General features: G+C 38.0%; 1 protein-coding gene across 7 annotated transcripts in view; it reads right to left on the reverse strand.

The window, feature by feature from the left end:
* Window positions 1–1,580: 1,580 nt before the first annotated feature.
* Window positions 1,581–17,018, reverse strand: part of STXBP4 (syntaxin binding protein 4) — a 214,891-nt gene continuing 199,453 nt past the window's right edge. For all 7 annotated transcript variants that reach the window (XM_081581693.1, XM_081581691.1, XM_081581684.1 and 4 more), the window contains one exon: window positions 1,581–4,032. In XM_081581693.1, coding sequence (XP_081437819.1) covers window positions 3,918–4,032 — 115 coding nt within the window. In that variant the 3' untranslated portion in view covers window positions 1,581–3,917. The remainder of the gene's footprint in view (window positions 4,033–17,018) is intronic.

Genomic DNA, 17,018 nt, shown 5'->3' on the forward strand with positions numbered 1-17,018 from the left:
AAACAGCCCCCTTTAAGAGCTCACAAACTATCAAAAGAGAACAATAAATAAATCCTATACAACATGCTAAACACTAGCATAAAATCAAACACAAGGACAATAAGGATCATAAAGGAAAATTGACTATACTTCAATAAAATTAAAAAATTTTTAAAAATGGAGCATAAAGGAAACTTTTAACCTGGCTCAGAGGAAAGTGGGGGGTGGGTGGTTCATGGACAGAGTAGATTGTATTTTATAGTACATATGACCTTTTAATAAACTCTGATGTCTCTAATGTCTTGAAATGATAAAATTAAGAGGATTATATTATCTAGATCAGTACAGTATCAGAATACAACTTAAATTAACCTAAGAGTTCATCAATATATTGTTGGCTACAGAGATTAGGGGTTATTTGGGTAGTGATATTTTATAGAGCCATTTGAAATATAACATTAATCTGTGTATCACCATGAAAATAACTACAATATATTAATTCAAAGATACTTAACAGTATAACTTCCTTTCAGTAAAAATACCTATCCTTCGATCAGTGATAGCTACCTGGGGAAAGTGAACTGGGCTATTTTTTTAACTTCATTCAATTCCCTACTGCTTGATTTTTTAAAATGGAAATAGATTATTTTAAAAATCAAAATTAAAGAAAAGCTATTCAATTCTGACTACCTGAGAAGCTTTCCACTTTTTAACCAACAGTAATTAGACCCCAGGAAGTGGCTGGCCATCGCCCTACTGCACCATAGTGCCTAGTACCATGCTTGGCATGTTGTTGTTGCTCGGTCAGTAAGCCAGGTCACTCTTTAGTAAAGTGAGATGGAAGCACATAAGAACATTGAGCTTTTTTAATCCTAAAATCAGAGTCAGTCGGTCAAAAGGGAAGAATCTGAAAGATGGGCTATATAAATGTCAACTCACTCCAAATTAACTGGGGGGTTCTACCTGTGTTGAATAAGGATTCTTAATGAGTCCCTGCCACATGTTTCTTTGAGCGTCTCTTGGGGCATTTATCTGTTGGTTTAGAGGTCACAGAGGTATATGGAGGAAGAAATCTCAAGACAGTGCTCAGGTGGTCCAGGCAGAGAACCCTGAACCTCCTCAGCAGTGGTCTCATAATAAGAAGTTCAGACTGATGGAACTCTTCCTGGGACATAGCTCTATTTTCTCCTGGGGAATTCTGTCCTGATGCATTCTAACTACCAGAAAGCTCTTTATCAAACTGAGCTGTAATCTGTTTCTTTGTAAAATTGACCCATGGATCCCAGCTCTACCCTCCAGTGTCACATACAATGGTTCTAAGTGGGGCTGCAGTGGTTTACGAGAACAGGCTCTGGGAAACCTGCCTTGAGACCCAGCTTCCACTCTTAGATGCTGTGTGAACCTGAAGCAAAGATTAGCAATTCTCTCTAATTGTAAACTTCTTTACAAAATGGGGATGATCATAGATAGTTTCTACCTAATGGGGCTGTTCTAAGAAAAAAATGAAATTATATATGCAAATCGCCATCACAAACGTATGGCATAATATGCTTAATAAGTAATATTAAATTTTATTTTTTTAAATTTATTTCTAGGTATTATTTATTTTTTGGCTGTGTCCTGTGTGACGTGTGGGATCTTAGTGCCCTGACCAAGGATCAAACCTATGCTCTCTGCAGTGGGAACTCAGTCTTAACCCCTGGACTGCCAGGGAAGTCCCAAATATTACAATTTTTATAGGCCTTTTCCATTAGGTGTTCCATTAGGAATCAGTGAGGAAAGTTCCACCAAACAGCAAAGTCAACGCATGAGGCCTCCGCCAGTGAAATGTGCCCTCAGAACCTTGAGGCCAAGTAATTGGAGCATCTCCTGTGTTTTCTTCACTAGAAACTAATTAGAAAAACACTCCCAGGAAGGGGAGGGACATTTCGTACCATTAATTTGGCAACAACAAATACTCTGTACTTTCACGATTATAGATACTAATGTATAAAAGTAACTTGAGGTGTTTGAGAATGTCACTCATCTCTGGGGGACATAAGGAAAGAGCTCCCTCAGGGCCTTCTCTCAAAATGTATCTCCCTGCAGCTTCCCGATATTCAAAGAGCTGTCAGGGGAAACATAGGCCTTCTGCAGCCATTCTGTAACTCTTCTCAGGGCTAATGACTACCTATCACCCTGGATTTGACTTATGTTATCATTCAAGACAGAAATTATAAACCCTACATATATTCAGGAATGTGTGAGTATAATGTACACATGTATTTATAGCATAGGTATATATAACTAACTAACGTACCATATGAAGGGCAGCAGACTAGGAGACTCAGGATCTAGGTTTAAGTTTGACCTTACTGTGTGAACTCTTAGGATCTCAGTTTACTCATCTATAAAACGGTTACAATCGATAATTCTGACAGTATATATTCTAAGGAGTTTTAGGTTTGCTGTTTTAATTGAGCTCCAAGCCTCCATCTTTTAAGTAAGACAGTAATATTAAAAAAAAGTCCATTACAAGTATTGAGATTCTATGTAAGAACTCATTTGAAAAATGAGTCTTTTTCACCAAAAGATGTTTAATGATTATTGCTGACTTTCCTCCTAAGTATATTACCTAACAATATTAACAACGTTGGGTAAGGATAAGTCCCTTTTTATTATTCAGTTGGTACTTAAGGCCCAGAGCATTTAAAATGACTTCCTCCCAACTCCATTCCTTCCCCCACCCTCATTTCCCAGATCCAGGTTTAAATGGAGAGAAATCTTTAGCACTCCAAGTCAATGGCTCATTCCTTCCAGAAACTCTCCTTACAATAAAATGAAATGAGATCAAAAGCAAAATCAGTCTGGAGGCCGATGGATGTCTCTTTCGACACAGATTCTGGATGCCCCTTTATTCTCTGTTCATTGGCCCCTCTCAAACCTCCTCTCCGGCAAGCATAACCCAAGCTGGGCAAATCCCTGATGGGAGCCAGTCACTTTACTTTAGAAAAACGTGAGATGTTGAAAAGAAGCCCATTTGAAACAACATCACAAAGCCCTGCCTCTGCCAGTTGAGCGTTTGGGGGAACGGCTTATAAAGAAGCGTGGACCAGGTGGGAGCCGTGTTTAATGCAGACGCGTCCCGAGTCTCTGTGGCTCCTGGGGTGCACAGCGGTGAAGCTCAGCTGCATCAACAGAGCCCCGGGGCCCCGCGTGTCGGGCGACCTGCCTCTGCAGGGACAGCAGAGTGCGGGGCAAAGGGGCCTGGGTGTGGAACTGGAAGACAGTGGTGTGAGTGAGCCTCAGCTCCAGGACAAGGGGCTTCATTTCTCTGAACCGCTATTTTCCTAACTATAAAATACCCACTGGAGCTGCCTCACAGGCACGTTGTATGCTTTACATAAGACAGGGTCTGAAAGGCACTTTGTAAATTAGAAAGCATCATCAAGATATAAGCTGTATCCAGTAGCTTGTGAGATAGTTGTCTAAATGTGATCCATAAGAACTCCCCAAAGCTTGCTTAAATCGCGTTCCTATGATATGCATATAAAAGGTTAGTGAATTATCAAATAAATGAAGTGTTTCACTATGTTCACATAATTTTTCAAAGTCTTAATTATAAAAACCACTGTCTAATATTCCATAAAGAACTAAATATAAAATTACAAAGATCTAATTACATATGAAAAATTATACATATTATAAAATCTGATTAGATATGATTAAAAAATAGGACTAGATTATTCTTAAAGAACTACTATAGTGGCAATCAATTTTGTAAATGTATACAGTTATATCCAAAAGTTTTACAAACATAGCTTAAATCCAGAGTCTCCATTTCACAATTTCACTAACTAGTGTGTGTTTTACTCCTCGTTTAGATGTTGTGTCTCAGAGTTATCTGCGTAGATGGAGATGCTGGAAGACCATGGAGCGCAGCTTCCCACAGAAACTCATCAGTTCCTCTGGTCGGGAGGTTCTCTGGAACAATCCTCTTCATTCTCCTCTGAGCAGGACGAGTTCAGTGCGCTCATCACAGGGTGCATCCAGGACGTAGTCTGTGTTACATGACTTGGGAAGAAGAACAAGAAGAAGAGATGCAATCACGATTGGAGAGACTATCCTTCTACCCACTATGCAAGCAGTGATCCTGGTGACACCGTTTCCACCCTACTGCACTCCCCTGAATCACGAAGCAGTTGGAACAGGATCCAATAGTTTTTAAAAGTCTTAGATATGTTTTGTAGGTTCAACAAAACCCATTTCTTTATTTTTGGTAAAACAAAAAACAAAAAACAAAAACAAAACAAGGCAGGAGAACGCATCATCTTTGACTACTCACTCTTCCTCACCCATCGGCAAGTCTTATGATCGTCATGTGGTAACATCTCTGGAATCTTTTCCTTCTTCTCCTTTTCCAACGCTATAGACTGGGGTCACTAGAACAGCTTGTTTCTCTGCCTCTGTTCTAGTTTTTTAATTGATTCCCCACTCTAGTCAAGAGATCTTTCTAAATGACAAATCATACACTGTTGCTCACCTGCTAAACACTCAGTGTCAATTAATGCTTTCTGGATTAAATACACACTCCACAGTATGAAATACCTTGCTTTTTACCTGCCTCAACAATATTTTCTTCTCTGCTACAATACTCCTCTTTCCCATCTTGTTTATCCAGCTAACTCTAATTCTAAAGAATCAAATACCCCTCAGGATTCCTCCAATCTGTGCCAATGGCCTTGTCTCTCACACTATATTACAAGTGACTATTTATTCTTAGTCCTTCTCACTGCATGTAAAGCTCAATGAGGGCAGGAACTGGGTTTCCTAACTTTGAATCAATGGTACCTAACATACTTTCATAACAAATAACGAGGCATTTCAGGGAAGAACACAAGCAGAGGTTAGGAAGGTGCACAAAGACATGGTGCTTTCAGGCAGTGGGCAAACATCACTGCATGTGCCCTACTGATGGATGCTGTTTCTTAGAACTAGTATCCAATCCCAGCCTTCAGCTGGATGTCTTGCCTAAATCCACCTCTATCTGACCAGCTCCTTGGTCCTGGAGAGATAGCTTTTGGAACAGGCTGACTTGTTTCTTCTCCTTAGATCTCATTCTAGCCCTGGTTTACCCTGCTGCACTATCCATCCTAGATGAGTTTCCTGTGTCCCATCCTACCCAAACTCAACCTCAGAGCAGCATCATGTCTTAGTATCATTTCTAAGCAGCCCTTAGACTGAGGGCTGGTACTTATGAAGATCAAATAAGACTGTGGATCTGAAAGAATCTCCTACTTTCTAAACTATTACAGAATAACATTTCCAAAGTGTCTAACAAGGGTTTTTAAATACACATTATGGTATAGAGCTTCTCCATCTTCAGCTGCAAAGAATATAATCAATCTGATTTCAGTATTGGCCATCTGGTGATGTCCACGTGTAGAGTCATCTCTTATGTTGTTGGAAGAGGATGTTGGCTATGACCAGTGCAAAGCTCTGTACAGTCAGCAAAAGCTCTATACATTCAGTAAGCTCTACACAGTCTATAGAGAAGACTGTACACAGTCAGCAAAAATAAGAAGCTTTATACAGTCAGTAAAAACAAGACTGGGAGTTGACTGTGGCTCAGATCATGAACTCCTTATTGCAAATTTCAGACTTAAATTGAAGCAAGTATGGAAAACCACTAGACCATTCAGGTATGATCTAAATCAAATCCCTTATGATTATACAGTAGAAGTGACAAATAGATTCAAGGGATTTAAATCTGATAGAGTGCCTCAAGAACTATGGACAGAGGTTCATAACACTGCATAGGAGGTGGTTATCAAAACTATCCCAAAGGAGAAGAAATGCAACAAGGCAAAATGGTTGTCTGAGGAGGCCTTACAAGTAGCTGAGAAAAGAAGAGAAGCGAAAGGCAAAGGAGAAAAGGAAAGATATATCAATCTGAATGCAGAGTTTCAAAGAATAGCAAGGAGAGATAAGAAAGCCTTCCTCAGCAATCAACGCAAAGAAATAGAGGAAAACAATAGAATGGAAAAGACTAGAGATCTCTTCAAGAAAATTAGAGATACCAGGGGAACATTTCATGCAAAGGTGGGTACAATAACGGACAGAAATGGACCTAACAAAAGCAGAAGATATTAAAAACGGGTGGCAAGAATACACAGAAGAACTGTACAAAAAAGATCTTCATGATCCAGATAATGATGATGGTGTGATCACCCACCTAGAGACAGACATCCTGGAGTTCGAAGTCAAGTGGGCCTTAGGAAGTATCACTATGAACAAAGTTAGTTGAGGTGATGGAATTACAGCTGAGCTCTTTCAAATTTAAAAGATGATGCTGTGAAAGTGCTGCACTCAATATGCCAGCAGATCTGGAAAACTCAGCAGTGATCACAGGACTGGAAAAGGTCAGTTTTTATTCTAATCCCAAAGAAAGGCAATGCCAAAGAATGTTCAATCTACTGCACAATTGTACTCATCTCACATGCTAGCAAAGTAATGCTCAACATTCTCCAAGCCAGGCTTCAACAGTACATGAACCAAGAACTTCTAGATGTTCAAGCTGGATTTAGAAAAGGCAGAGGAACCAGAGATCACATTGACAAAATCTGCTGGATCATAGAAAAAGCAAGAGAGTTCCAGAAAAATATCTACTTCTGCTTCACTGACTATGATAAAGCCTTTGACTGTGTAAATCACAACAAACTGTGGAAAATTCTTCAAGAGATAGACTACCAGACCACCTTACCTGCTTCCTGAGAAATCTGTATGAAAGTCAAGAAGCAACAGTTAGAACTGGAACAACAGACTGGTTCCAAATTGGGAAAGGTGTATGTCAAGGCTGTATACTGTCACCCTGCTTATTTAACTTATATGCATAGTACATTATGCAAAATGACAGACTGAATAAAGCACAAGCTGGAATCAAGGTTGCAGGGAGAAGTATTAATAACCTCAGATATGCAAATGACACCACCCTTATGGCAGAAAGTGAAGAAGAACTAAAGAGCCTCTTGATGAAAGTGAAAGAGGATAGTGAGAAAGCTGGCTTAAAACTCAACATTCAAAACACAAAGATCATGGCATCCAGTCCTATCAGTTTGTGGCAAATAGATGGGGAAACAATGGAAACAGTGGCAGACTTCATTTTCTTGGGCTCCAAAATCACTGCAGATGGTGACTGCAGCCATGAAATTAAAAGACGCTTGCTCCTTGGAAGAAAAGCTATGACCAACCTAGACGGCATATTAAAAAGCAGAGAGATTACTTTGCTAACAATGGTCTGTCTAGTCAAATCTATGGTTTTTCCAGTAGTCATGTATGGATGTGAAAGTTGGACCTGAAAGAAAGCTGAGCACTGAAGAATTGATGCTTTCAAACTGTGGTGCTGGAGAAGACTCTTGAGAGTCCCTTGGGCTGCAAGGAGATCAAACCAGTCAATCCTAAAGGAAATCAATTCTGACTATTCAGTGGAAAGACTGATGCTGAAGCTGAAACTCCAATACTTTGCCCACCTGATGTGAAGAACTGACTGGAAATGACCCTGATGCTTGGAAATATTGAAGGCAGGAGGAGAAGGGGACAACAGAGAATGAGATAGTTGGATGACATCACCAACTCAATGGACATGAGTTTCAGCAAGTTCTGGGAGTTGGTGATGGCCAGGGAAGCCTGGCGTGCTGTAGGCCATGGGGTTGCCAAGAGTTGGACACGACTGAGTGACTGAAGAGTTTGAAATAATACTTAAACTACCATGCCCTGTTAGCACACATGGGACGAGAGAGCCATTGAGCACAATTTGGGCTTGATTGCAAAGAGGCACTTACTATAATGGCTGTTGATGACAATAACTGAAATGATGGACTTAATACCAATGGTGAGGCTCACTGTTATTACTGGATTTGTTTTGTTTTCATTCCTGTACTCTAAATTCCATCTATATCCCCCAATACAAATTGTTCAATTCCTCTGTTTAGATATTGAAAATGCAGCTTTCTGTGGAAGAAGATCACTTAAAGTTTCATGATAGAGTAAAAGTACTTAAATTGTTTAAGAATTAAGGTGGAGGTGGAAAGGCCAGATATTTTCATAGTTCTAACACCTCAGAGTGTGGTTAAATGACACAAAGAAATATTATTCTCCTGACAATAATCCATATTACCATGAACTCTTTAAAATGGTTTAGCACAATTTCTTATTATGGAGGCTAAACTTACAAAGCATGTGATTTTGCACAGGTTAACTTCATTTCAAGGCTTTTTTAAAGCTGGAAAGCTGTCTAAATTGAAAGTGATTTTAAGGAATTACCAGTGAGTGTTAACACAGAGGGCTGGAATACCACTGTAAGGGGAAATGAGGACACAGCATATTGTACAAAGTACCCATTTAAAACTGAAAGGAAAAGTTGATGGGATAGTTTTGCTAATTTTAATATCTTAGTGTATTTACTTTACTGTTTATCAGCACATTTGTAACAGTTTAGTCCAAAGAAGAGACTTTAAATTATTGTGACTCCTTCCTCTCCTACCTCTCCTACAATGCCTCCTAACTGGGGAGGCTGGAAAGGAAGAAAACCAGGCACAGTCACCCGAGGGGTGAGTGCCCATGCATGCTTTCTTAGATGACTTAAAAAATTGAAATGCTTGAAATATTACTGCTGCCCATATATGGACATTCCACTGAATCAATAATATAAAATAAGCAAAAGTACAATGTTCAAGAAAATGTAGACTCTGAACAATCAATTTAGAAAGTTCCACCAGAAAGTCATCCTCGACAGTAAGCTTCATTAGGCACTTTATATCAACAAATCAATATCCAATCTTTCTCCAAATACAAAATAATACCATAAAACATTGATTATCTTATGGTCACAATATAATTCTCTGTACACAACTGGAAAACACATCCTTAGCACCAAACATGCAAATACAATAGAAAAAATAAAACTGAAGCCACAGAGGGTTAGTTTCTATGCTTCAAGTACACATTTCACACCTGAATTTTTGTAAAAACATCCAGAACCAATGCTTCTAAAATGCAGAAAGTGCCTGGCAAAAAATAAGTATTCAATAAAGATCATGGTTGTTGTTTGTTTGTTTTTTGTTTCTGTTTTTTTTTTTTAAATTTTTAATAATTAGGGCTTTCTGAATACTGTAAGAAAAACTTGGAATTCTTCCTGTGATGCTGGAATGGGGCCATTTGTGTGTGTACCATTCAATTTTATGTCCTACTGAGCATGGTGACTAAAGAGCTTTGACATAATCAGTATGATGAGATAATCCCAGATTTACTGGCTAGGCAAACATTCTAGTATTAGAAATATTTCCTCTCTGATTTGTGTGCTTGGTAATTCAACTGAGAAGAGGGAATAAATCAGCCCTGTTGACTCTGTTTAATTAGTAAAGACTCCATAGTTCACAAAGTGAGATGCTGCTACTTACTATGAAAAATTTAGAGGTCTGGAAAATAAATGAGGCTGACTAGGAAATACGAAAATCTTCCATTTGAACATACAGTACTTCTGGCAACTCTTCCTGTAGAGAGTGCATCTGACCTGATTTGGGGAGCAATCAACAGCAGTTCAGATATATTTGAAAATCTAAAAAGCCTAATACTACTTGCCTCTGAATGATTGCCAAATCTACTGTTGAAAACAGTAATATCTGAGCCAGGAAGATGACAGTGTTATATGTTTTCTTTTATAATATTAGTAATTTGAAAGACATATTTTAGAGTTTATTAAAAATCCCCTAAGAGAACATGCTTTATTTTACTGGCAAAGAAATATAAGTGAATTATTTAAATCCCATTATAATTACCCTCCTTGTTTCTTAACTCCTAGTATGCAAAATGCTTTCTTTCAAAATAAAAATTTAGGACAGCTTATTAAGAGAAAAGTGGTTTAAAGATAAAAAAGTGCACTAGTTTTGTAGAAATTCATTTTTATAATAGTCTGTGATGATGAAAGAGATTCTTTTGTTATAAATCTTTCATTGTAAATGATACTATTTATATGTCATTGTGAGTTTAACAAGATTGCATGTATTATTTTATCTACTTAAGATAAACCTGAAGAATAATAAGTCAAAGTAATTATGATTTTTTTATGAAGGGCAGAGTAATATTATGTATATAATATTTGTATGAATCAGAAAATAAAGACAAATAAGTATGTTAATACAAATTGTTTCTGGCACCAGTATCTTTGAATCACTGAAAAATTTTATGAGCTGGCCATAAACTGTAAGTAGTAATGAAAATTTTAAAAAGTTAATAAAAAATATTCCCAATTGAAAACAAATCAACAGGCAAGAACAAAAAGTGAACCATGTCAATAGAGACATAAAAAAGTCACCGAACCTTGGTGACGCAGCATGTAATCTTGTCAGACACTGTTTATGAGAATGACTACATATTGGTAATAGAAAGTATCCATTCCAAAACATGTTTAAGAGAAAATTGCAAGCAGTTTTTTCCCACTGATATACAGTATAAAGAGTTCCCTCTTACATAATTTTGGAAATATACCTCTAAAATCAAAATGAATATTTCTCATTGATGAACTCTGTAAATATCACAGAATACTTTGAGAATTTTGCAATTAGGCATTTGGAAATCTGGTGAGGCTCTGATCAAATATTAGCAGGATCCCAAATCTCTATGGTTCTGAAGACAAGTTTTATTTCTATTCTATATTTATGGCATTCTCTATAAAAAATACATAAGATATATTTTAAAATTTAAAAATCCAATTAATTAAAAGATCTTTAGGCCTATGTATTACATTATGTACAAGAATCTAGAGCTACAGTAACATATTACTTATGCATAACATTGGAAAAAATTACTATGCCACTAGACTTATAAAAAATGAATACTGAAAAGCCCTGAAAAAGTATGAAAAGTATGAATTATATTTTTTCAAGAAATACACAATTATTGTATAGCCAAAAACATCCCAAGTCTAAAGCTACAATAAATTTTTCAAAAAGAGAAACTGTTTTATGGTCTCAGAGGACATCTTTGGGTGACTTTCAAAAACTGATGCAGTTTTTGATGGTGATAGGTTAAAAAATTTCAGAAGACCTCTAAGAACACGTCCAAATGACACTGGTACCTAGACACTGAACTATTAGATACTAATAAGCAATTTTATAGAATGTTATAGTTGGTGTATTTGTACATTCTAACATACCCTTTGGCAGTGTCCGCCAAAGTTTATGTTCTCCATTCCAGACTGTAGAACTGTCACCAGGAGGCAGCTCCCAGGCAGAGACTACATTTCTCAGCTCCCCTTACATCCTTATGTGAGTTAGTGTTACTCTAAATGACAAGAGAGTATTTCAAAGTGCTAAGTCGCTTCAGTCGTGTCCGACTCTGTGAGACCCCATAGACGGCAGCCCACCAGGCTCCCCCGTCCCTGGGATTCTCCAGGCAAGAACACTGGAGTGGGTTGCCATTTCCTTCTCCAATGCATGAAAGTGAAAAGTGAAAGCGAAGTTGCTCAGTCATGTCCGACTCTTTGTGACCCCATGGACTGCAGCCCACCAGGCTCCTCCGTCCATGGGATTTTCCAGGCAAGAGTACTGGAGTGGGGTGCCATTGCCTTCTCCAACTGACATATGTAGAGTAACCTGAAAATACGTTTTTATTGTCTGGTTTTTGTATTTTAGAAAGACAAGCTCTTTGGTTTATAAAAATTTGTACATATATTTACCGGGAAAGTAATAGTCATTTCAAGGTGAGGCCATGACTATTACTTTCCCAGTAAGTATATGTACAAATTTTTATAAACCAAAGAGCTTGTCTTTCTAAAATACAAAAACCAGGCAATAAAAACATATTTTCAGGTTACTCTACATATGTCAATAATTAAAAGACTTTGTCAGACTATAGATTAATGGAAACTAAATTTAATTAGAAGTAAGTCTGCAAGACCATTGCCAAAGTTTCCATATTAAATTCTGACTTATGAGTAGAAGTAGATGAAATATGGGAGTTATTTTAATTTTTAATGTTATTATAATAAAATGGTAAGAATTATAATATAAGTTATAAGGCTTTCATTTAATTTATCCAATAAAATAAATTTAATGAACTTCTGACTAAATGTATTTTTTAATTACTAAATTTCAAATCTTAAAAAAACTAAAATTATTTGAAATATATAGTTTCAACTAATTTTATATTAATCCTAATATTATTTTTCTATCAAAGTTAAAGTGACTACACTAAAAGATAAAGATACAGATGCACATATTATGTTAGAGAAGAACAGCATCACAAAACTGGAGACTTTGAGGGGTCCCATATGAGACCATCTCTAAACTCTTGAGGTATTTTATCAGTGTTACAGACTCCATAATCCTAACTGCAAAAGGTACTGGAGAGTGAGTGCTATAAAACAGAAACCTTCAATTACAGTAAAAAGTTATGGGATAAAAATCAATATGCCACCAGCCCTTACAGTTTTCTCATGAACTTTACATATTGATGGTTTCTAATGATACCACCTTGGCTTTGTGAATAAACCGGCTTAACTGTTTTTTAGAATCTTGTTTTATGCTTATATTTTATAAATATTATATATCCTGATTTATATATTTACACATTTATATTTTATATATGGGCTTCCCAGGTGGTGCTAGTGGTAAAGAACTTGCCTGGCAATGCAGGAGACATGAGTCATGGGTTTGATCCCTGGATCAGGAAGATCCCCTGGAGGAGGGCATGGCAACCCATTTCAGTATTCTTGCCTGGAGAATCCCACGGACAGAGGAGCTGGGTGGGATACATATTTATATTGTAAAGGAGAGAAAGTTACATTTATTATCCTCATTTTATATATGAGGAAGGTAAACTATATGAGAGGTAAAATAAATAATCCCAGGTAATAAAACTAGTAAATGTTAAGAGCCAGGATCTGGATCCAAATCTGACTCCTGAGAATTTTACCACTTAGTTATATTCCTTTCTGTGGCTCTATTATATGGGTTGGTTTCAACAACAATATATATGGAGGCTCTAGGATGGATTAAATGAGACCACTTGAAAGGAGCTCTTTAGCTTTACAAGATGCAATGCATTGACTGATTGGAGAAGGAAATGGCAACCCACTCCAGTATTCTTGTCTGGAGAATTCCTTGAACAGAAGAGCCTGATGGGCTACAGTCCATGGGGTCATGACTTGAGTGTACTTCATATGACTGATTAATTCAGTGATCACAGACTATATCTCTAAAGCATTTTAAAAGCATTTATCACAAAATTCATAAAAACTTCATTCAGTATAAATAAAAATTATGTGTGATGCTTGCTTCCCAAGCAGACAAACTTTTCACATCAGGTGGCAACTGAAGGAACTGAAGCTAAGAGTTCCAGTGCCCTGTCCAAGGTCACATAGCGTAGAATAGACCACTCAGACCTGGTCTGAAGTTGTGTATTGCCCAGGCAGCAAGAGGATGATGACAGAGGATGAGATGGTTGGATGGCATCACCGACTCAATGGACATGAGTTTGAGCAAGGTCCGGGAGATGGTGATGGACAGGGAGGCCTGGCGTGCTGCAGTCCATGGGGCCATAAAGAGTCGGACGTGACTGAGTGACTGAAAAACAGGCACTAACTGGATTACTTGTATGTCCCAGGGAAACTTACTTAAACTTTGAGTCTCAGTTTCCCAATCTAGAAAACATAAGAACTATCTTAACAGTGTTAATAAACATAGAGAAAACACATAAATCCCCTAGTTTCATGCCTGATACACACTAGGTCATCCTAAGCATCACCCTCGCCCCTCCACTTCTGACTTTCTGAATTAGTTTTCTCTTGCTGCAGTAACACATGGCTGCAAACATAGTGCTTAAAAAATGCTAACTTACTGACTAATGGTTCTGTAGCTCAGAAGTCCAACATGGTTCTTACCGAGCTCAAGTCAAGGTGTTGGCAAGGCTAAATTTCTTTCTGGAGGCTTTAGGACAGAATCCATCTCCTTTCCTTTCCAGCTTTTAAAGGCCACCCACATTCCATGACTTGTAGCCTCCATCTTCAAAGTCAGCCACACAGTGTATCTCTGATCCTCTTCCGTTGTCATCTTTTCCTTTGACTCTTTCCTTCGGCCTCTCTTTTCCACTGTTGAGGACTCATGTGATTAGTTTGGTCACACATGGATAATCCAGGATAACCTCCTTATTTTAAAGTTAGCTGATCAGCAAACTTAATTCCACCTACAGCTTTAACGCCCCTTTGCCATGGAACCTAATATACTCAAACATTCTGGGGATTAGCTCATTAATATTATTGGGCAGCCATTATTCCACTTACCACACCCCCGCATCCCATCAGCTACTTCTTCCACTAGACTATGTCTTGAGGGAAGGGGCACTGGGTATGTATTAATTCTTGCAATTGCATGAAACTCAGCAAATATACAGCAAGAAAGATTATATGCTATATTGTACTGGAGATTATTGGCTGAAGAAAAAGGTACTAGAGATCTATGGAAAGTAATTTAAGGGAGAAGCAACTGTTATGGAATGAATTGGGTCCTCTGCTCCTCCCAGCTCTATGTTGCAGCCCTAAACCCTAATGTGGCTCTGTTGGAGAATGGGGTCTTTGTGGAGATAATTAAGATTAGGTGAGATCATGGGGGTGAGACCCTGATCCAGTGAGATTAGTGTCCTTGTAAGAAAAGGAAGACACACTAGTCCTTTCTTTCCATGCACAAAAAGGCCATGTGAGGACACAGTGAGAAGGCAGTTGTCTACACCCAGAAGAGGGGCCTCGCAAGATGTGAACCCCGATGGCATCTTGATCTTGGCCTTCTAGCCTCCAGAACTATGAGAAAAAAGTTCTCACCCAGTCTCAGCCACCAAATCTGTGGTATTTTGTTATGGAAGCCCTAGCAGACTAATACAGCGACCAAATTTGGAAGGGAAAGTGACAAAAAAGTTAGTATTTATTGAGCAATTTAAATAAAGGGTCTGGGAGGCAGAGAAGATTACACATTTGGCTAAATGAAAGTATTTAATATAACCCTACAAATATAAATAATATAAACAAATAAGGCTCATTCACTAATCAAGATATTCATGGTTAAATCAATACTGAATGAGAAAAGCAACTTGTAAGATGATACATACAAAAAAATATGTAGGGTAAACTGTCCCTCTTGTACCTTTAAAATACTCACATACACTAGTATGTCCTCTGTACATAAAAAGTATTAAAAATATTTTAAGAGTACATCTTAAATTCATAATAGCAATTGTCCCCAGGAATGGGATAAGTCAGAGAATGGAGAACAAAGGGGATTTCAGTTTGATCTAAAATGTCCTATTTTTTAATTAAAAAATACTAAAAGAAAATATAATAAAATGTTAGTGGATATGGGATAATAGTTTATTATTTTTCATACTGTTCTGTATGTTTAAAATTTCCAAAATTAAAATATAAATCAAGAAAAAAGTATAATCCTAGAAAGGTAATGAATTTCTAAAGTACTTCACACAATCTTTAAAGATTTTTTTTTATATCTGTCTGATAAAATGCTAAAAAAAAACATGCTTCCTGCCTCAGTCATACCTGTCATTGGTTAAATGGGGGGAAAAAAAGAGTTTGATGTTGTCTGTTTAGGTCTGGATGTTTTATTCATTTCAGTGGGCTCTGGCATTCTGAGCAACCTTGGACAGCTGGCTGGCCTTCTGTCTGAATGACAGTTGCTCATCTGTGCTTCATGCAGCTACGCCCCGTGTAGTATTTATAGAATATTCAGAGCAGGCGTCTCAGGCTCCTGAGCACCGCCATCTCTCTGCTGCTGTCACACAGCTCTGGCTGGCTGGGGAGGGGCATGGGAGTAGATTTTAGCTGTTGGTTTCTATTTGCAACTGTGCAAATGCTGTCATTTAAAACTCCTCCACTGGCAAAGAGCAGTAGAATAATATAAGGGAAGGTAGGGGAAACCAACATCTGTTATGCACTCACCTTGTGGCAGGTGAGTTATTTTACTCAACTCTCAAAACTGGATAAACTGCTATCTTTGTTTTTCGATGAGAAATGAGAGTACAGACAATTGAGATGATATCAGTTACACCAACTTTACACTAAAAAATGGTGGCATAAACATTAGATACTAGGTCTGGGAAATTCCCTGGTGGTCCAGGAATTAGGTTTGGTTCCTGGTTGGGGAACTAAGATCCCACAAGCCACACATGCAGCAAAACAAAAAAACAAAACCAGCTCTTTCTGATACTAAGGCCCATATTTTTCCCCCCCAAAAACTGCTTCCTTAGAGACAGTATTCACTCATTTGATAAATATTAATATTTATTCAGTCCCTACACCTACCAGGCACTGTACTAGTTACTGGATATTCTAAATCAGTTATCACATAAATGTGTACATCCAAACTAGTGGTTTCAATACCTTACAATTTACTCATAGCTAAGAAGTGTCTGGGGACAAACCGTTAAAAAGCTCCATATTCCCTCCCTCGAGTCCCCTGCTGGTTTCTTCATTATAGTCTTACTAAGAATGAAATGCTCAGGATTGAGGCGCCTACCCCATTGATGTTTACTGATGCTGAAGTTAGGGGCATAGAAATTGTCCTAACAGTTCATCAAGTGAGACTTAGACTTTAGAGGTCTGTCTGTGGGTTTTTCTTAACTCATTCAAAATTAATCAAAGCAGCCAAATTAATGAGGTCTTCAGAAGGAGAGCTCCTGACAGTATCTACTAAAGTGGAGTTAAAATCATCTGCCAAGCAGCACGGGAGAACAGACATAGAGAACAGAGTATGGACACGGGACAGGGGGATGGAGTGGGTGGGATGAATACAGAGTATCGTGGAAATATATACATACCGCACGTAAAGTGGATAGCCAGTGGGAATTTGCTGTATGACCCAGGGGACTCAAACTGGGGCTCTGTGACAACCCAGAGGGGTGGGAGAGGGTGGGAGGGAGGTTCCAAAGGGAGGGGACATATGTATACCTATGGCTGCTTCATGTCAATGTATGTGTGTGAGTGCTTAGTCTCTCAGTCATGT

Source organism: Giraffa tippelskirchi, chromosome 3, assembly GCF_054371585.1.
Source record: "Giraffa tippelskirchi isolate mGirTip1 chromosome 3, T2T-mGirTip1v1.2.pri, whole genome shotgun sequence".
NCBI classification, from domain to species: domain Eukaryota; kingdom Metazoa; phylum Chordata; class Mammalia; order Artiodactyla; family Giraffidae; genus Giraffa; species Giraffa tippelskirchi.